Source organism: Malurus melanocephalus, unplaced genomic scaffold (genome assembly GCF_030028575.1).
Source record: "Malurus melanocephalus ecotype Western Australia unplaced genomic scaffold, MMel_1.1 scaffold_568, whole genome shotgun sequence".
In the NCBI taxonomy this organism is placed as follows: domain Eukaryota; kingdom Metazoa; phylum Chordata; class Aves; order Passeriformes; family Maluridae; genus Malurus; species Malurus melanocephalus.
Genome location: NW_026623800.1, coordinates 353,385 through 374,846, shown reverse-complemented (window position 1 = coordinate 374,846; position 21,462 = coordinate 353,385). Strand labels below are relative to the sequence as shown.

The 21,462-nt window shown below is 37.9% G+C and overlaps 1 protein-coding gene across 3 annotated transcripts in view; it reads right to left on the bottom strand.

Annotated features, from left to right (window-relative positions):
- PTPRM (protein tyrosine phosphatase receptor type M) overlaps positions 1-21,462 on the bottom strand; it is a 342,158-nt gene that overhangs the window by 26,300 nt on the left and 294,396 nt on the right. For all 3 annotated transcript variants that reach the window (XM_057382477.1, XM_057382478.1, XM_057382481.1), the window contains one exon: positions 7,589-7,686. In XM_057382477.1, coding sequence (XP_057238460.1) covers positions 7,589-7,686 — 98 coding nt within the window. The remainder of the gene's footprint in view (positions 1-7,588; positions 7,687-21,462) is intronic.

Genomic DNA, 21,462 nt, shown 5'->3' with positions numbered 1-21,462 from the left:
AAGTCAGGACAGTAATTCATTTACCTAGAATTTTGGAATAGGAGTAAAATTACRGACTTAATATGTGAGCTGGCTGTGAAATACACTTTGTAGTCCATACAGAAGAGTTTAAATAACACTGATTATTCAAAGTTTCCAATTTCCTTTGATTCTCAAATATTCTTAGCAAGAGTCGGATATCACTGACTATGCCCTGCATGGATTGTTATTAGTAAAGAGCAGTATTATACATTCTAATTTAAAATTAATCYTGAACTAAGTAATGACGATACGTCAGACATAAATTCTGAAGTGAAACCTCTTGGCTATAAAATGAAATAGTCAACCAAGCTCACTGGTAAAATTTTTAACAGGTTYTACAGATGTAGCTCGGATAACATCATATACTTTTATTTGGCTGACTTGAAGTAAAAGAACATCCAATAATTGAAAGTATTTTCATTTAAATACTTTTCAAACAAAAAAATGTATTATAAGAACATTTTATATGTTATAAAACAACCTTTGACAGAAGATAAAACCCAGTCTTCCTTTATTTTCATTTTCTTTTGTTTGCTTTTGAGCAAGTCTGTTATTAGCTTTATACMTCACTTTACAGTTCTCTAAAAGAGGTGTGGAAGACTATTGAAGAAATACAGTATTTGAGGTACTGTTTGGTACCATCAGAAGAATGAGTCTCTGTGATGTCAGTCTTTCTGTTCACAGCTGCCAGGGTGGGGAGRGATGTCTCCATGAATTTTACTAGCTCAGCCTAACTTCTTCCAGGGGCGACTCAGAGCAGACACAGTTCTCCACCTTCTGCTGCCCTAAGTTTCCTGGTGGGTGCCCTCTCATTCAGCTTCTGCCCACTTTCTGCACATGTCCAGCAGCAGCCAATAAACCAATGCTCTCCACCTGGGAAAATGAGTGTGAACCCTTTGTTCTGAACACCCAGGTATTCTGTTAGCATGCCAAAAACCCAGCAGACTGGGTTARATGACAGATGTCAGGCCAAACCCGTGGTGCGGCCTTCCTTTGACCATAAAGAAGATTTGATCTAGAAGAGTTGCTTTAGGGTASGGCAACACAAAGGAAAGCTGTTCCAGTATTCCTGCCTCCATTGTTACACCAACAGAGAGGAATATGGATTGTCTCTGTTTCATTGCTTGTTTAGGCAATTCTGTGCTCCTGGAGGAAGAAGGGCTGAGCACAGAACATGGGAGAAGGGTGGTCCCATGCCAAGATGAAGGATGGTTACAGGATTAGCTGGAGCTCCTCGAAGCCTGTCTGAATTCCTGACACRGCTGTGAAATCATGGACCTGTTTCTCAGATCCTGTGCTCCAAGGACCTGATGTGCCTGCATGAGCCCGTGCTCTGAACCATGCTTCTGCTCCCAGAGTAAAATCATGCCCTTAGCTGGGTACAGAGCACCACCCAGTCAGTGGATTGCCTTCTGACCTAAAACCTGATCATCTGATGTTGCCTTAGACAGCTCTACATGTTACTCTGCTGGGTAAAGTAGAACTGTGTCAGTGCCTCCAGGATACTTCTCCCTTCACACAAAGATCGAGTGATAATTTCAAGAGATTGCTGAGGTGAGATTTGCAGTTATGAAGCCATTTTCCTAGACTTGACATTTCAAGTAAGAACCTGAAGTCCYCCCTCTTTCCAAACGGCACCCAAAATGACATCCTACACCTTGGTGACACTTCAGTTGGTCCAGCAAAGGGGTCAGTGCATTTGTGTATTCTTAAATCACTGTTGTTCRTTTCTCAAAGTGAATTATCTCAATTGGATTAGTAAGCATTAAGATATTAATATGTGCTGATTAACATTTTTTGAAACATAGATTTTACTGGAGATGACAATGCAACAAAACACTGAGAGCTGAACCSATGTCTGCTCTGAGTGACACAAGACAGTGCTGATAACTTGTACCTTGATGCTCTCTTTCATGATGCTGACATTGCTAATCTGGGCACATCTTTTTTAAATAATTGCAAAGAGTCCTTCCTTCCTTTTCCTGAAGAACAACAGACAACAATTTTTCCCCTAAGGCCTCCTCCCCTACTATGTATAATGCAGTAATGTAAACTTGCTATTTCTGATTAAAAATCTAGAAAGATGAATTCTGTTTTGATGACTAGAAAGGTTCACTGACTTGAAAGATTAACAGTGGTTTCAAATTTTTATTGGTTTTCTGGTTTTTCATTGATATTCTGTAAAAGTATAAACTGTACTCTATCCAATAAGAGATACCGGAATTAGAGTGAAACCAAAAGTATAACAACAGAATATAAAACCTTATGCTTTTGTACCATAAGCAAATGTCCCATTTTTTAGGGGTAAACATGATTAGGAAAAAAAAATATTCTGTGGATGGGGAAGGACATTATTTATATATTTAAGAATTTGAGACTACAATTACCTGGAGGAAGGGAATTCATATAACATTTTCCCGCTTATTTATAAAATGTGGTTTCTTTCTTTCAGCAGAAAAGTTAAAATGAAATCTTAGTCACCAGTATGCATACAAACAGTTTGGCACACCTCCTAAGGAGCATTAACACCAGTACCCTGAATTAATTCTAATGTAGGTAATTTGGCTTATTACACTTAGAGGCAGTTTCAATTAGACAGAGTGTTCTTCCATTTATACTAAATACAAATGTGCTGTTTGTGAGAYGTGCTGAAGAGTCCCTGTGTTTCACCCCTGCAAGATCACAGTATTGGGTGATCTGAATCTTAAATACAATTTGAGTTTACTTTTGTTTATTAGAAGGATATTCTGYGTGGAAGATTCTCAAAACTTGTAAAATGTCTAAGTACAAACTTCATAATAGCTTTGTGATAACAATTTCCATTTTCATTCCAAGTCTAGGTGGCAAGTCCATTGGAAATTTCATACAGTTATGTTGCTGAAATTTCCAATGAAGTTTTTTGTTTTTTCTTTCAGTCTGTTCTCAGTAAGAAGTCTTTGGACAGGGTTTTATTTAGCAGTTTTTCTTGGATGTTTAATCTGGATAACACACATTATTAACAGGCAGATCTGAAGAAGATCTAGTTTATCATAAAGACTTTTGGCTTTTATTTGTTATGGAAACTTATTTGAATCTGTTTAAGAAATGTCTTTTGAATGCTGACCAGTGCTGCACATCCTGAGAACTCAAAGATGACTGCTTAGGGCTGGGCCCATACAGGCTTTCCTAGGAAGAATGACTCTCTTCTGACACCATTTATCTTATGACAAGTCATGCTTTTTAGAAAGCCAGCATCAAGGAGATATTTCCTCTGTCACAAGAGCATTGTATGGATCTCCTCACTGTCATGTGGAACCCAATACTCTTTTAAGCAAACCACCACTGTATTCTTTCTTTTCCCCAATGCAAACACAGCCCTTCTGGCTGCTGGGAAGGAAATGTCACCTAAGAAGGGTGTGAAATGGCCAAAAGCACTCTGCTCCTGGGGGTAAGATGGCAGGGAGAGGCTGTTTGGGTGGCACGAAGATGTGGGCACAGGCACAGGGGCTATTTACCAGTTTGTGGCTGACCTTCAGTCCCATTTGTGTCACATCCATTCTGTTATAATCAACCTTGCATCCTTTCACAAAAAGGGTCTTTTGTGTGTTTATTAACACTATTAGCACTGGCTGTTTTCTAATTCCAGATAATAATTGAGAAACTCTAATTACTGTAATTACTATGCTCCTGGGGTGAGGTTTTATTTTTTGTAATTATTTATAGTGATTTTGTTTGTGAATACTTTGTTATGTTGAAAGTATGATAGACAATCATAAGTCCTTGCAGTGCATTTATTTATCAGCCACCTCCACTGAATTTCATCTGTGCATTTCACCATTTATTAACCAGATATTACTAAATTTCTTCTGCCTCAAGCAAGTGGGAGAAAGTGACTACTGAAAAATGACAAATAATTTGACATGCCAAGTTTGATTCTGCCAGCTAAGTACCAACCCAACGAGAGCAAAGATGGAGGTGACAGCTAGATGGCACAATTGAATATATTCTAAATCTTCCCAACATGCTTCTTCGAGGAAGACAGAAATGTTTCAATGARTGCAAACACTGAAACAAATCAAGAACAAGCTGAGACTTTGGCCAGTACATAAACACTTGATCCCATTCCCATTGCTTTTCTGGGTCTTTTGGAGTCTGCCCTCTAGAGCAGTCTCTTGAGTAAGCAAGATCTTCTATTTTATGATAACCCCTACACCGGTGGATAAAAATTCTTGTTTCTTACAGAATAATCCACCAGATTATGCTAAATCTGCAAGGCAAAGATGCTCCCTGCAATTACACTACCATCTTCAGTTGCTCGATCACATGGCCATGGAGGCCTCTTCCACTAATAGAATAAAAAAAAGTTACTTTGAGATGTTTTTGTTGTCACACTGATGTAATCATATGAGTCTTGATTCTTGGTTATGCYTTTTACCCATTAGTGTGCAGCTTGGAAAATTCTGATTCTTGGACCATTACCATTAATTACTTGTCATTTTCTTTTTGTGAACTCCATTGTGAGTGAAAAGTTGTTGATCCCAGCATGAAGAAAACAGAGACCTTTTTCAAAGTTGCTTCAAGGGCTGCTTATTTGTTTAGGGTCTTTTTGCAGAAGTTCTTAAGGCCAACCTTAACTAAGTGCCACTTCATCATCCTTTATCAAAGAACTATTCATGCAACTCAGTAATGCTTTTTCTAAATGACTGTGAGACCTCATTTAGATTTTTAATAAACAGTCACATCCTAATGAGGTCTTCATAAAACTGACTAAATATGTTTAGAAATCATTAGCTTAAATTATCAGTACAAAAGTCTCCTTAGGGAACCCTGCAGATTTTGTGAGAAGACTTCTGGCAGATGGATTAGTGTAATAGCACGAGCTAGTTCTGAATTTCCACACAAGCAGTGGAAATGTGAGTGACTGGGTAACAGGCTACTAGATAAAGAGCTAAATGTCCCTCAGGTGGGTTCATTAAAGAGAGAAAACAATCAAAACACATTTCGGTGCCATTTAAATACCAGGTGCACTGCAGTCTGCAGGTGGCAGAAACACTGACAAGGGTCCCTTGCTGGAACACACAAGAGCTTAAAGGGATGCGTGGCTCTGACAAGTGTGCCTCAGATAATGACAGATATTGGCAGATGTACCCGGACCCTGCTGGAGGGTAATGCAGGGACTGAGTCATTTGCAGCAGGTGCCTGCATTAGGGACAGCCTCATGGTGATTCCTCCAGCAGCAATTAAAACAGTCCTGATGCATAATGCTCCAGGGCAAGAAGCAAGTTCCTAGCACTGATTTAATGACTATCCAGCCAGTCCTGGTAAACAAATACACATAAACCCCCTCAATGATTAATTCATGAAGGCCGTACATTGTGYGGAAAATGTTAAGTTTTGAAAATTCCTCTTCCCTGAATATACAAAAGAATTTTCCTCCTTGGCTTACAATGGGTCAACAGGGTTAAAAAATAATAAACCCCTATATATCTTATACCAGTGATAGCAATTGAAATAGAAAACCTCAAGTTTAGGAAGGTTATAAAGTTTGCCCTACAGGAATGCTACCAAAAGGTCCATTAAAATCATTACCACTCAAGGTGGCACTGAGCTTGTGTTAGGGGCTGCAGGACAGATGGTGTGTTTGTAATTTGCCTCCCTGTTGCTGATAATTCCAGCTCTGGGAGTGGCACAAAAACACCACTGGAGGAGTGACTGCATTGTTCTGTGGCTCATACAATTCTATTTCCATTAAAAGCTCATTTCAATTTCTCCTCTCTGATCTCACCTATGCTGGCCTCCAGAGAAAGTGAGAACAAAGTCATTTCTACCACTGCCAGAAACAACAAAGCCGCAGATCTGTATCCCACCAGGACTCTTGCACCCTGAAGAAATCTCCACGGTGGCACAAACCATTTCTTGCTGCTGTGGGAATGTGCTGTGCACCTAAATGCTGAGTGCAGTGGCTGCCAACACTCGCACCAGCTCTGGTGTCTCCCTTGCTGACATCCGACAGTTCACTCTAATTGGCGCTTCCAAACACTGACTTTGGGAAAACAGTRTGCGGTTTCATGCAGAATGCTGTTTTTGCTCTCAGGCTTGTTTATTCATACCCTGAAAACATCCCTTTTTAAGTTGTTCGCTTGGGTATTTATGAATGTGTATAAAGCTTTAACAAAGAGGTTTGCYGGAGAGCTTCCTATTCTTACAAATCCATCCGTTTTGAATTGATACGTGACCATCCAGCAATTTCTCCCTTCTTCCTCCCTCAAGGGACTGAATTTTTAAAGCAGCCTCTATGATCCCTCTTTGTCTCTGCAATTAGTTGTACATGTGCTCCTGCAGCAGGTGTTAATTGCAGTCACAATCCCCATCTTTTTTATATCTAAAAATAATACTGGCACCTGATCTGTTAGCAGGCTTGAGCACAGATATCTAAATGTTAGGATTTATATTATTGGTTCACAAAGGACATATGGAAGAATAAACTGAGATTGTAAAACTGGACTTGTTAAAAAGGATTTTAACTCCCACCACATAAACAGTGCTCTCTCTCCTAATGCAAATGCCACAGGGCAGAGGGGGTATCAGACACTCCACCAGTGTGAAATTAAAAACATCTCTTAAAACCATGCGGCTCAGACTGAGATGTGTGCACTTGACTTCTTATTTCAACGCTTCGATTTACAATAATTGCAGTAGTTCCCATAAAAGCAGTGGGGGTTTCTTTCGTACCAAATGAAAGCTATATGCCAAATTCCCAGGCAAATTTTCTTGAAAAAAACATCCCAGATGAGAACTCAGACAGCAGTGCACAGACAAAGCAATAAATGAAAAGACTCAGTTATTGACAGTTGTGAGAAACAAAGAAAAAGGTTCTATTCAATACTTATTGAAAACAAAATTAGCCATAAAGACTAGAGTAGGAGGCCTGCTTTTGAAGTTATCAAGCAAAGAAAGAGAAGTATACAATATCAATCAGGTAACTCAAGCTTTCATTTACTATCCAGCTCCTGAACATAACCTTCTGATCAACAAAGCTAGTGCACAAACACACTGAAGTAATTTTTCTGTTTTAGTCCAGAATGCTCATAGGAAGGAAAACCCAAACAAACCAGATCAATTTAGACAAATATACGAAGAAGCAATTTCACAGTCCATTTTTTCAGACATCTGTTTCAGAATTACTCCCCCTTAGCCTCCCTTAAAAAAAAAAAAAAAAAAAAAGGAAGATACGATTCCATACTTTGCTCTGCAAAAACTTCCCTGATTTTCTTAAGAGAAATGTACATATCTGAGATATTGTGGTGGTACAAAGAAGGATGTGACACCTCCCCTCTTTGTCAGTCTTTGCGGACTCTGCTAGAGAGAATGCATCTTTATCAGTTACTTTTTCATTGTGCTAATGTTATCAAAGCCAAGCATTCAAAGCATGTTTAAAAATAATTGATAATGAACCTCTCAGCACAGGCAGCCATACATATTTTATGTGCTATACTTAGTATGTAAGAGCCTTGTCGGTCTTTTATTTAATTTCGAAAAGCAAACACCTTGGATGCCTTTCATCTTTTTAAGTACAAAAATCACTTACCCTTCCCACTTCTACRAGATTAGTGACCATGATTATGCTGGCTGTGTTTTCATGCCATACCATTCTCCAGAAGTCATATATTGTCTCCTGCATGGGTCCTGAAACAATAAATCAGATGAAAGGTTACTATCTGAAAGTCTCATGATTGGAAGTCTCTGGGGAACTTTGTGGAACCGTGACTGTACACATATATTCATATCACTATCATAATATTTTTCATTTAGGGTCGGTCAATTTCTTTTCTGTCATCCTACCTATCTGCATTTAAGTATTTTTCTTCTGAATAGTGTTCTGAAAGAAAGTTAGTTCTCCAGCACTTAGGTATTTATYTCCATAATACCCAGAAGTGGAATTATAAAAAATGGATAACATCACTCTTTCTTTTAGCAATCGGATGATAACCTAGGGAAGGTGTATTTGGAATGAAATGAGCCTCAATGGACTATGTGGCCTTTCCTGGTTTCTAATATTTTTCTTAGTATACACTATACATCAAGTTAGCCCAGCTCCTAAATTGTAGTTCCTGAAGTGAGACAGAAGTTACAGTTTTTTTGCTGCAGTACATCACTTTGTAAAACAGTGGGGAAAGTGGCAAAGAAACCTGACGTGCCATGGCACCGTGTCCTCCACAGTGGCAACAACCTGTGTGCTTCTGTTCATGAACACAGGGCTTYCTCCAGCACAGTGCTGAAGCTGGGTACAGGAAATGCCACAGAAATGTAAAATGTTGACAAAACACACATCTCTTTGTGCGTAMCTGGTCCTGTCTATTTGTAGCCTGCATGGACTTGGTGTGGCACCCCAATTTTAAACCAGAGCTTCAAAATCACTGAGCCAGTAAGAGTAAACAATATAAACTAYAAGCTTAACATCCAGACTGAATCCATTACTGAACTGTCACGCTGCAGTAAACAATTAGGGGCTTATTTAGAGGAATGACTTAAACTAGCTAATTGGAGAACAAATGGATAATGTATTGGCCTAAATGTTCCTCTAGTAAAGAAGCCAACACTCTTAAGGCATTAGGAAACCATACATTGACAGATCTGGGCAGTTTGGCACCCATGTTTTATGCTTTGAGCTCCATTTGAAAATAAAATCTTCACTCTGAAATCAAGTATTTTGTGGARAATGTGGTAATAGATATTACTATATTATCATGGCAGAGGGCTTGGATCTGATGATATTTGAAGATCCCTTCCATCCCAAACCATTCTGTGACTTTCTGACTCTGTATTAAAGGCAARCCAAAACCAATTCACCAGGCAAATAACATCAGTTATGATGTAACTTACTTAGATCTGAAATTTAAGAAAAAGGTAATGACTAAAACTCTTGAATTAAAAAAAAAAAAAGTATTTATTTAGAGCAATTCCAAATTATATTTTTTTCCACCCATAATTTGCTCAGATAATTTAAAGAAGCAATGCATTCTCCCCTGCCCTAAAAAATGATGCATATATTGCTAGTTTCCTTGCAGTCACTTAATTTATCTTTAATTGTTTTGGGTGTTCATGTAAGAGGAGAAAAAGTCATTTAAAACAACAGGAAGCTTTGACTATTAGAACATGAGAAAAGTCAGAAGGCCTTAGAGTCGAATTAACATCTAAAACCACCATTTCTGAAATTACTGAATTCAAGCTGATGGTATGGCTGCAAAACCGAACACCTTTCTTTTCTTCTTTTAATTAACAGTAAAGAACAGGTGATACTTCTGTGAGATTCATTCTGAATTACAACAAGAGTCAAATTGCTCTCCATCATATGGACATTTACAGGAAGTATTTTACTTCTACAGAAATGTCCTGGATATGTAACACAGTCATGATTCAAGTGCAATTTGCAATATCACAGTAATAAAACTAGTACACATTATAGTGAAAGTTTATCTTGTTTGTGTTTTAATATTCTACGATTGAACRTTGCTTTCTTTGGCAATTAAAGTCAAGACAGCACTAGAAAGGTTTTGTGCCAGCCTCTCCTACAGATACAAGGAAGCAGAGTACTCTACTCACTGTAGGAAAATACTATCTCTGTATAGCTTCTTCCTACCTCCCAAACCAGAAACAAATATTCAGTTAAATTACTGTCGCTATTATCTTTCAAGGASCATAGCTAAAAGTAGGATTAGGGAAAGCTGGTTTTCCACAAAGAGTAGTGTCCTAGAAAAAGTCTGCAAGTTCATGACACATTATTAACGTTACACTTGATCAAGGAAAAAAAAATAACATCATTGCTTCAAGAATCCTGGTTTAATGGAGGAAATCTASATGGCTCCACTGCATTCTGTCTCCRTAGGAYTGTGWGATGTTTCAAGAWATTTAAACTGAGTATGCTTCTGGTAATGCTGCAGGAAAGGTAAGAGAAGATCTTCTGTTTACACAGGTCTCATCCCTTGGCAAGAAGCCAGAATGTTTGAGAAACTGAGGGGCAATGTAGCAAGTTTCTTTATATATTAATTCCATTTTCCTTCCTACAGATACACTTGAGATACAAGGTAGTTGGGCCATGCATTGTAGCAGTCATTTCTTTTGGGACAGCTCTGGGACAACCTTCAACAATTCAATCCAGATCCCTTTTTTTTCCCCCTATAGACAGCATAATTTTGTGGTAATTTAAAGATTCCTATATTTCAAATCCAGAAATCACAAATTACAACTGGGAAGAGATCCTAAACATTAGCTTATTCATGTAGATTTCGAATTTGTCATTTTCTATATTAAAAAAAAAAAGGGTAATAAATCAAAAGAAAAATACATCTTTAGAAAAAGTAATGTCTTTTTTTCAGGCCAGAGAGAGCTGAGCTCTGACAAGGCTTTCAAGCTTGATTCCAAGTGTACTTCTAGAAGAAATGTCCTATTCTACAGTGCAGAGTATGCTCTTCTCARTCTTACAATCCAAACAAGACAATCATAATTAAAAGTGCTTGTGAGGATTTCCTGCTCTCTTTTCATATTCTCATGTTTTCTTGCTTTTCTGCTCCAATTCTTATATGTTGCCTCCAAACTTCTTTCCCATTCAGGACACCGAAAGAGAAAAACCCACACCATAATCTACCTTAGAGTCTCAGAAAGTAATTCTTCTATATCACATTTTTCTTTTTTTTCTTGACATTTGAAAAAATATTTTCTGATATGAATAAATTATTCCTTGTCTCCAGTGAGAATTAAAAAGCATTAGAAGCTAGGTAGGGTTGTGCGATTTATTGTCCTGAACAATTTGATTCCAGAGACTCATGGTGGCGGGAGAAAGAGCCTGTAATTGTTCTGAGCATCAGTTTAACAGCTGTGTGCACAATAGGCAGGAAGGTTATTCTCAGCAGCTGCCCCTTGCAGCAGGAGAAGGTCTGAAGAGAAGATGCTGTGCTGCCCAACAGAAAGCCTGCGGCGCACCGCGTTAGCTCCACAATACCGTACYTGGTATCAGAGATCTCTGCTGTGAAAAAACAAGAGATCAGCAACAGACTGCAACCAGAYGATGAAAAGGAAAGGAAAATAAGAAGAAATCAACCCTCCAAACCCCCAGCTAATTAAATGCATTACTGAAAGAACTCAACAGAAACGATCGGTTGTATATATTACAACCATTGGCTGTATTACCAGCTGTAGTTAGCTGCTGCTCTGGGAACACAAACATATTAGGAAATGGAATATCACACAGCTTTTAAAAATGGTTTAGACTCTTTAAAGCTGTTTTTTGTAACCAGAGCTTTCTAGAGCCTCTATTTCTGCCTGCTATTGTGAGACCCAGTTCTAACAACTGGTATTGCTGCTGGGGAACACACATGGCACTTACTCACACAGGACTTTTACATCTGTGGGTCATTTTTCAATTTCTAGAAAAGCAAGCAGCTTAGACAAGAAACAAATAGCTTCTAAAATATTTTTCTAACACAGAATTTCAAATCCACAAGGTAACATTTAGTCCACCTGAGWCCAAGTTCAGTGATAGATATTAAAGCTAGAAATGTGCAGAAAATGAACAGATACCCTTAAGCTCCAAAGGCTCCCCAGGGGCAGCACATGGGCATTGGGAGCCATAAATATGTGCTGATAGAGGCAGGGAACTGACAAGGTGCAAGACTTATACCTGCAGCACTTAAATTCCATCTTGTGAAGAGAGAAAAAGTACTCCTTACAGTGAGTAGACTGTACCACACTGCATGAGGAGGTGATTATAAAATGGTCCCTTCACCTACTGGTTACTGCAGYTTTTGGCAGCAGTGATAACTGCCTTTACTTTTTACTGAGGTAAAACCTGCTGCTTGCTGCTGTGACCACCTACAGCTTGACTACTGAAAGACACTTAGCTAATATGCCTACTTAGAGAGAGCTGCATTTCAGCCCTTGTTCTTTTACTATGTATGCTCCCTTCAAAATGAACCTGAGGTACAGTAAGTGCTTTCTTATTAAGAGATATGGCTGCATGACAACAATAGTAATGACAAAAGCTCAAAGCCATGATTCCCTTTGCAACTACACTGTCAAAAAAACCCAAACCCATTACGTAGCAAAAATCATTTAAAATACACTCAGAAGCATAAAACCAGAGGGGAACAAAATACTGTGAGAGGAGACTACAACGTAGCCGATTAAGAAATTCAAGAACTCTTGTTTTCCTAATAAACCTCTTGGGACAGATGTAGCTGTTAGTAGGATAACTTTWTTTCATAGTAGGAAGCAAAATTACAGAGTTGTGCTGCCAGTCCAGATATCTGATAATCCATAAGCACATGTTATTTGCCCTTTTAACTACCTAGAATTTGGAGGTAAGAACAAAATAACCTTTCAGAAAAAGCTACGTTAAAAACTGCAGCCAATTTTCATTTTACACTATAAATATCTCTGACTGCAGGCAAGGGAACATCTCCTGTAACTGGAATACATTTTTTCCTTACTCAATAAGGTAATGTGTCCAAGACTTTAGCAACGGGAATTTGCAGGTGCATCATGATGTGACCAAGTTTTCATGACTGTTCAGTTCTGTCAGTCTCCAGTTACTTCATGGGAAGCTCATCACTGGTCTGCAGCTCTGCAAATCTGGACACCTCCTTAGCTGACCAGGTGAAGGCTAAGAACTGTGAGATTGAATTCTACTTTTTCATAAACTGTCTTCAACCTTCTATCTAAAATAGTCAGCTTGCTATAAAGAAAAGGTACAGATCCCAGTTGTGCTGACTTAGCCAACGTGCAAAATAAACAGCTGGTTTAGTGKTTTTTTGTAATTCCATGGCCACACAGCAGTACAGCTGTTGCTGAATCATCTTTCCCCTCCCAAATGAGCTGGTTTCTGAATGGAAGGTACTTTGAAGATCTSATCAGTTGCTGATAATCTGATTTGTCAGGAGCAGACTTCACCACTGGATTGTTGAATAGTTATGGTAGCACACACTGAACTTGCACTCGTGCTTCCAGTTCTTAAGGGTTTAATGCCCCCGTGAAGTCCAGAAAAAAGCTCTGCTATAGAAACTTCAAAAACTCAGGCAATGATTATGCAGCCTTTCTGCCACAAATTCTCTCAAAATAGTTTCAGACACTTGTTTTCTACTGTAATGTCTACTCTTAAATTAACTTTAAAGGTTTACAGGAGCATTTTCATAGACACAGTATGTTCCTATTATATGAACAATTTTGAAATCTGAGATAAAGCTGCAGTCAAGATACCACTACACCACATGGGCCCACTGCTCATTACTAGCTATCCAAATGCGTACAGATCAGTCTTTCGTGTTTTTAGATCTCAACAAAATAACGATGAAAGAGAATCAGGTAACCTGGATGTCTTCTAAATTCTTTAATAAMGTCCTCCCAAGTCTGTTCCAGAAATTAAAACAGCATTGAGGGTAAAAGGTACCCCAGTGCCATCCACCTGTTCACTTTTACTGAAGTCTCCTCCAGGCCTATGACTGTAACAATTAGCACACTAAAACAGACAGACATTAGCAACAGACATTTATATTGGCAAAACCTGGACACTGATGCTTCCGTGTTATTTATTAATTGCTATTTTCTAGCTGTCATAAACATTTTATATGCTAAAGAGCCTCAATGAAATTAAACAAAACCCCTGTAATGAGCTGAAAAAAATCCATTCTTGCTTTTATCCCTTTATTTCATTTGAATGCATATTTAAGTCCAATGTTGAGCGTGATGATATTTGAAAAGCACTTTCTAATTTTAGCCTTCCAAGTATTAATTATTACATGAATTTCAGCAGGGCTATATTGTAGTCATACAGCTATGCTGGATTTCTTGCTAGAATCTTCCCAAAAATGTCTCTTGCCTTGAAAAAAACATAAATAAGCAAAGTTGTGGATGGCTTACCAACGAGGCTGGTTCCCTATAGGCATGWTAGGCCTGCAAGGAAGCCTAAGGCTATGGCTACGCTCATTGAGGTATGGAAAAATCCTCTGCCYCACTCTTAGACCTTATTTTAACAATTTCACCATTGTAGTACATTCAGAGATGGCACAGAGAGAAGCCACTTGCTGGCAGAGGCAGTAATGAACCCACAGTCAGGTAAGAGAAGATACCATTTTGTAAGCAAAAATCCTACTAGAATTTAATTCACAAGCAAATAAAGTAGTTTGTTTTCTCCTAACACTAGTTTTAACACAGACTTTAGAACACAGCATGCATATCAAATATATCTGAGTTGCAGCCAGTCCACCATTTTTTWATCTTTTTGTAATGATACCACCTTCTAATGCCTACCCCCCCAAGAAAACAGCATGCAGCAACACTATTCCACAATAAGTCACCTCAGCTATATTTAAGTGGGTTAATCAGGCCTGAGGTATTAGTTTAAAATATGCTTTTCATTATTTCCTTACTTAGATGGATTGTCAGTAAGAAACAGATCTGACTGAATCCTGTTAGCTTGACATTTCCGGAAAATGCTGCTTATAAAGCAAGCCGAAATGCTTTATTGGGACAAATCCTGCCCAGTGCAGCAGTTACTGGCAACATAGAGGCTTTCTACTGTATCCTTTGCTCTGAAAAACACAGCTTTCTCTCATTACCAGCCAAGGAACAGCACAGTGAATAGTAATTGGCTGATTTTCAAGCACAAACTGAATCCTACCTGCATCGAGCTAGCCACTCAGCAAGCCCTGCTGCCTGCAGACTGCTATATGTGAAATTTGCTTTCACAAAACGAAATGTTCCAAGTGCTTTCAAGTCCCATTAGCTTTCAACAAGGCTTACATTACTAAGTGACTGAGGAGCAAGTGGAAATTTAATATATAGCTCCCACAGGACTGACCAGTGCTTTTGCTGGCTTTCTCTACCACTTACTCCTATATTTAAGGAGTCAGCACTACACCTCTTATAGGAAGAAGAATAGGAGAAGATTGACCTGTAAATTCTCCATCTCTTTCCAAAAATAAAAAGAAAATAAAAATATTGCTATTTACAATGTGTAGTACTGGGGAGCCAGAGTCCCACTGTTTTATGAAATAATGCACGTTCCACACATAGCTAAAATTAAAAAATCCCTCCATTCTGAATTCCCAGCTTAATATAGAGATACTTAAAAATATACATCCTTTGAGCAATGACAAAATTGATTACTCCAGAGATTTTTTTTCCCTTTGAAATTGCTCTTTTCATAAAACTAGATAATCAGTTTGAAAATGCATACTTTCTAAGTGTATGTATATTCACATACACATCAACTATTGGCTAGAGCKGAATCATTTCTCTTGCTGGCATTTCCTCTGATCCTACTCTGCAGTGATTCTGTGGCTAGTCAGATGGGGAAATGTGCTATTTATTCTCTGGAATATTATATGGCATTTTCTTTTAGTTATTGATCCAGATCTAACTGGGCTGGAACAGTGCACATCTCAATGCATTATTTTGTCTGCATTAGGGTACCACCTAGAAATCCCAGTCTGGGGCTGGAGCTCCACTGTAGCAGAATTGCATTACATATTAAATGCYCATGAATACACAAAAGGTGTTCATGGCTCTCACAGTCAAACACACCTTGAAAGACAACAGAAGCAAGGTAGGGTTTGAAAGAATTGAACAGTCTTGGTACAATATAGAGCAACCACTGCATGACAGCTTCTACCATTTCTGAATAATCTTACCTCTTCCTGATCCACGTTAGTATTTCCACCATCTTCAGAAACAAGTCATTGCTGCACTTATTTTTAAGTCTGAGACCACACTTTATTTGTGCACTCTTGACAGGTGCTACTTAAGACATTTTTATAACACTACAGCTAATGCTGCCAGCTAAGTTTCCATCTAATAAAGTGCTACACACTTATTGATTGACATTTCTCCACAGCTAGATTTCCAATACTAGCTCAGTTGGTTCTGTTCGAACAAAATAAAATGAAAATGTCATATGGTTTCCCAAAGAATAAATAGCACATTTCCACAACACCTTTTGACTAYTCACAGAAGTATTGCAGACTGGTTATAGAGGAATTGGCAGCAACAGAAATTGTCCGGATTTAACAGTTAGCCTGAGATGAGACAAAGCTCAATGCAATAAAAGCTGTGTACACAGTACAATAGTCCATGTATGCATCCTTATGCCACTCAAGAAAGAGACTTTTTCTGATCTGAACAGCAAGAAACTAAAAAAACAAAAAACAAAAAAACAAAACAAAATTAAAAAAAAAAAATCAAAACAGTGTAGTTGTAATTTAATGTAGTTCAACCAGTATAATTGAAGAACTCTTTCTTTCCTATAATTTGCTTGCCCCACAGCAGGGATGTTTAATGGTCTGTTCCTGTCATTAACAGTTTCTCAGACTGGATAKATCCAGTATCTTCCAAATTACATGCAGCACTCCTGGGGATTAGGAATTCCCTAGTGAGGGTTATGTGGGATACCTGAATAATGCCAGAGCCTCAAATCTTTACCCTATAGCTTTTAAGAAGGCACTGCTAGACAGAGGCCTGCAGGGAGTGTGCTTCAGGTTTTCCTTCTACCAAACTTTCAACAATGTAATTGTAACCAGRGGTCTTGATATATTTTCCCGTGGAGTGTACTGGCTACAGAGAAGTCTCACACGTACATGGACCTTCTTTCTCTCTATGTACTCCAGACATTTTAATGGTTCATTACAGTCAAACATGGTGGARGAATGATGGGGGCTCATCTGGGAACCTGAGATACAGGTATGAACACATTCAGACRAAACAGCAGCAAGAGGTATTGGCTCTCTGCCTGAGGTCACAGCTCTGACTGARGGCTTATTCCAGGAGGCTTGACACCATGGTTCAAACCTGAAATGTCTTTGTGAAAGCAGTCCAACAAAAAGTTTCACTTGCTGAATCAGTGTTTTCCACTAAGAAAGCTGTTTTTGTTTCTAATTTGCGCATTCTTCTCAATAAGYGTGATTTGCATCATGGAAATATGAATACCTATTAATCACTCATTCTAAATAGCTCATCTGAGCTTGGAAAGACTAACACATAGAGATTTTTTTTGTTAAAAACATGCTGTATCTAACATTTCCAAAACAAAAGTCTTAAGTAATTGGCTTGTTGGACTGAGTTCTTCATATCAACTTGTAATGCAGAATCAATTTTGATGATGGATGAGAAGTTTAAGATCATTTTATCCCCTTYAGTAGAAGGTTCCTTAGGGAATGGACAAAAGAACCTAATTAGTCTTTTGCATTTCTACTTTCTATTTCCATGTTGAGTCAATCATAAGCATCAGGATGTAATAAAATCATCACTATTCTCTAGCTCAAAAATATGAGTTCATTTTGGCTACTTGTTTCTTTTATTTTTCCCCAAGGACCTTATTGTGAAGGGATGTTGCTCATGCATGTGAGTAAGATATTCAGATGCTGTATTTTTAAAACTTGTACTGGGAGTTTGAGTGCATTAACAKGAACACTTTACCTAGATGAACAAAYAAGATAATTTAGTCTACATTAAAGCATAAGTAAAAAGGCTAGGAAAAAACTCTGTCATAATTTATTGTCCTGATAAATATCTCATGAGTGAGATGTATCACTCACAGTATATTTTTATATTTAAGGGTAAAGAACATTGGTACATTTATTTCTTACTCACAGAACAGCCAGTATCAAACAACTATTAGTCAGATCAAGACACATACTAAAGTCATTAAAAATAAATGTGTTTAGTATTTTTCCTTTTAATATCAAGACAATTATGGTAAAAAAATTAGATCTGCATAACAAAAAATTCTCTTTGTCATTATTTTTCCAGAYCACTTGGTTATTTTCACCACTTCAAGCAGGAAAGGGCAATGCTAATGTTTYAATTCTGTTTTTTCATTATATTTTACAGGAAACTGCAGTATTTTCATACACTGTAAACAAATGCCAGTTTAACATGCCAAGTGTATTTGAGCTTAGTACRGACACAATACATGACCATGCTTGCAACAGAATGAGATTTAGCAGCAGCAGAGGGAATCTCCACAGTCTGCATCTGAATATGCAACTGCATGGAAAAATACAGATGGATAGGGAAAGAAATTAATCCAATAAGCCTGTATATATTCTTTTTTTTTTTCAAAGGGCAGTGCTTCAAAATCATCTGGACTGCCATGTGCATTGGTGGCCATATCAATAAAGAGATTTGGGTTGCCACCAAAGGATATATGAGAGAAAAGAACAGATTTCAAAGATTTGGATATGGTCACAAGATAAAAAAAAAACAAAAAACACCAGAACCCAAACTAACAAAAAAACAAACCTGCCTTATTTGTTTCTTGATACATTTGTTTCTGAAATACATTCTGTTCTGTAAATTTGCTACACTTCTTTTTTTTCCCTAGCAGAAGAAAGACCAAAAGCCTTCTTCCTCCAGACTGCTGAAGACCATCTGGTAAATAAACTTCACAGAAAAAAAGATGCTTTGACTGTGGTTTTTCTGACAAACTGCATTTCTCTGCCTCTTTTGTGCTTTAGCATTAGGCYTCACAGATTAACAGGAGTGTTAACAGTACTGTGTCAAGGGTCATAGGTACCCTCCCTATCAATCCCAATTAATGACTGAWTCTTTGTCGGAGATGGAAAACTGACCATCACACATCGGCTTTTCATAATTTGCCTTTTCCTAAAATACAGACATGCAGGTGAATTTATAAGGCTGATGCTGTATGCATCTTCCTTGCACAAAAAATGGATTCTGTGCATAATGCAGGCAATTAGGAGTCTGAGCAACGTTAATAGATGGTCACCATCATAATGTTATTTTCTGAAATGTTTGGTTCACAAGTTTGCTCAGCACTTGCATTTTAGAAAGATGGTAACCTCCCTGTTTGCAGAATATACTTTACATTTTTTTTAAGGGGACAAAAGTGCTACTTTTCACACAATCTTCTGTTTTCTACATTAGAACCTTGAAATGTTTCCTTCTGACTGATTTGCCTCTAATTATTTACTGCAGGCTCTCATTTCTCTTCTTTATTCTGATACGCAAAGATCTGTTTTAACTTTTCTCGTCTSATTTTCACAACACAGAAATCAAACCATTACCTTGTGTTTGAGACAGAGATCTATATATGCTCTGAAGACCTTTATGCCTGATTTACTGCAGCTCAGTCTGWGTGGGGAAGATAGGAAGAACTGCTTTTTCTTCCTCTGTGGCTTTGACAACAGACTACAGAAAAAAACATCATTTTCTCAAACTGCTGCTTCACAAGCCACATTGACAAACAAGTGAAAGAACAGCCTGCATGTGATCTAGGAATTTATATTGGCAARTGAATASTAAATAATTATTTATATAATATCTAGAGCTTGTTTGTACTTTCAGAGAATTTCCAAAGGAATATGAAAGGCGGGCATGTATTCACCTATCAATGAACCTTTCAGCAGTTTTCTAACACTGCTCCTGTTTCACTTGGTCTAMACACAAAGGTTCAGGAAAATGGCAYGCTGCAACAAAGCCTAAGTTCACTTTGCATCTAGTAGAAAACTATGATAGCTTTGCACTTACAGCCTTCTACACTAAATGGGGTATCATTCCCTGCACAAACAAAACTACCACACAGCTGATTATGACAAAGACACAAAAATATAAAAATCATGAAAATGGTGAAAAATAGCTCTTTAGTGGCAATTACCACTAAAAACGTCTATTACAAATGAAGAGGCAGAGAGAAACACTGGTATTCTCATGTATCATGAAGTGACAACTGTTAAAAGGTGTTGACTTTGATGGTTACTACTGTTTAGTACACACAGTTTCTTTTTGTCCTCAACATTAGCRAAAGTRCCAAGTTTTGARCAATCCTCAGATGTCCCAGTTGTTGTCATCAGTCTTAGCTGGCAAATGGTAGCAAGAGAGCTGAAATGAATTTGCCATATGGCTTCACAATATAACCTGGAGATGTCACTGTCATATGTAAAAAGTCTGTAACTTCTGGATATATTTGGGTAAGGGCAAAAAGTAACTTTGGCATTTGTCACCACTATTGCAAAACAGGTGAACGTTCCGGAAAGCCTCACCTATTCAACCCAGGGCTTAAGAATGGGCTCTGACTGAAGGCAGACRGCTTCAACCACCTTTTTAATGTTTTAAATATTAAGAAGAAAAGAACAGCATCAAACACAGTTGAATCTTCAAGATTAATTCAGGTACATATAATYCAATCACTTTGTACATATATCAGGAAAACAGCATGGCTGTTTCCAGTCCCACATCCTGCAAAAAATGACAGCCTCTMTAAAACTGAAAAATTGTGGAGAACTATTTTGCCTTGCTGTTATTCAATTCTCCCTGAAGTAATTTCAAAATGTTAATATTCATCTGGAGGCTAAAACCACAGAAGCAAAAGTTTCTTTRTAAAGAGAAGAGCGGAGCTTCCACACTGCTATAGTTGTGACAACTTTTTGTGACATAAAAACAAAAAAACATGCCAAGGAAGTGAAAAGTATTGTTATTCAATGCACTATTTCTGCTTCAGATGCCTAAAAGGGAAGTTTCAGTTTGAAAGAAGATGTGTTTTTGTTTCTGAAAACCCTTATTAAAATGTTCACACAGCACGTACAGTTGTGYGTGGAAGAAACACAAGTATTTTGCAGAAAAGAGAAGGAATATGAAAGGGGTTATTAGAGTGGCAAGTTTATGCTGCTKTAGTGAAGACTGTAAACATTTTCCTTGTAAATATTTATTTTCAAAAGTTTCTAACTTATACCTAAAAAACTCCTCCTGACTGAAACTTGACTTGATGTCTGTCTTCACAATAAGCAATACAGAAAGTAATTTAGCATCTGCATCTTTACAGCAGTACACAGATGAAAAATAAGAGGTTGAAAGGCTACACTGGGCCATTGTATCTAAAATTGCTTTATTTTCAAGAGTAACTTTTTACAGTCATTAAGATATGCTCTGAAGTACTTCAACAAAACATCTGAGATCCGGCTCCTCTGCATGTGGCAGCAAGCAGAGACAATCTGAGCTGTGGGAGTATTCAAAAGTCTGAGATGCACAAAAGAAGGTATTTTATATATAAAGACATGCAGCCTGCATGTGAGTATCTGCTGTTTCACACATGATTGATCGGCTTGAAAACCAGCTCTGGTGGAAATGGCCATGAGTGATGCTGTAGAACTGTGTTAACATTCGTTTGTCACTCCTCATTTACAGCTGCTGGTGCTGTGGTGGAGGAAGCACCCAAACTGTTGACAGAGACTTGCCAAAAGATGCTACAACATAGCTCAGCAAACCACCTGAGCTTCAGGAGACACAGAACAAATAAATACAAACCCAACGATTTTTTCCTGCTCAGTAATCAAGGTGAGACATGCTAGATCAGAAGTAATAAAATAGTCAGAACATCCAGRAGTGTGCGTGAGAATGAACACTGTACAGATACCCAACCTAATGCTCTCACGGAAGCACCTGGTTAAAATTCATTGA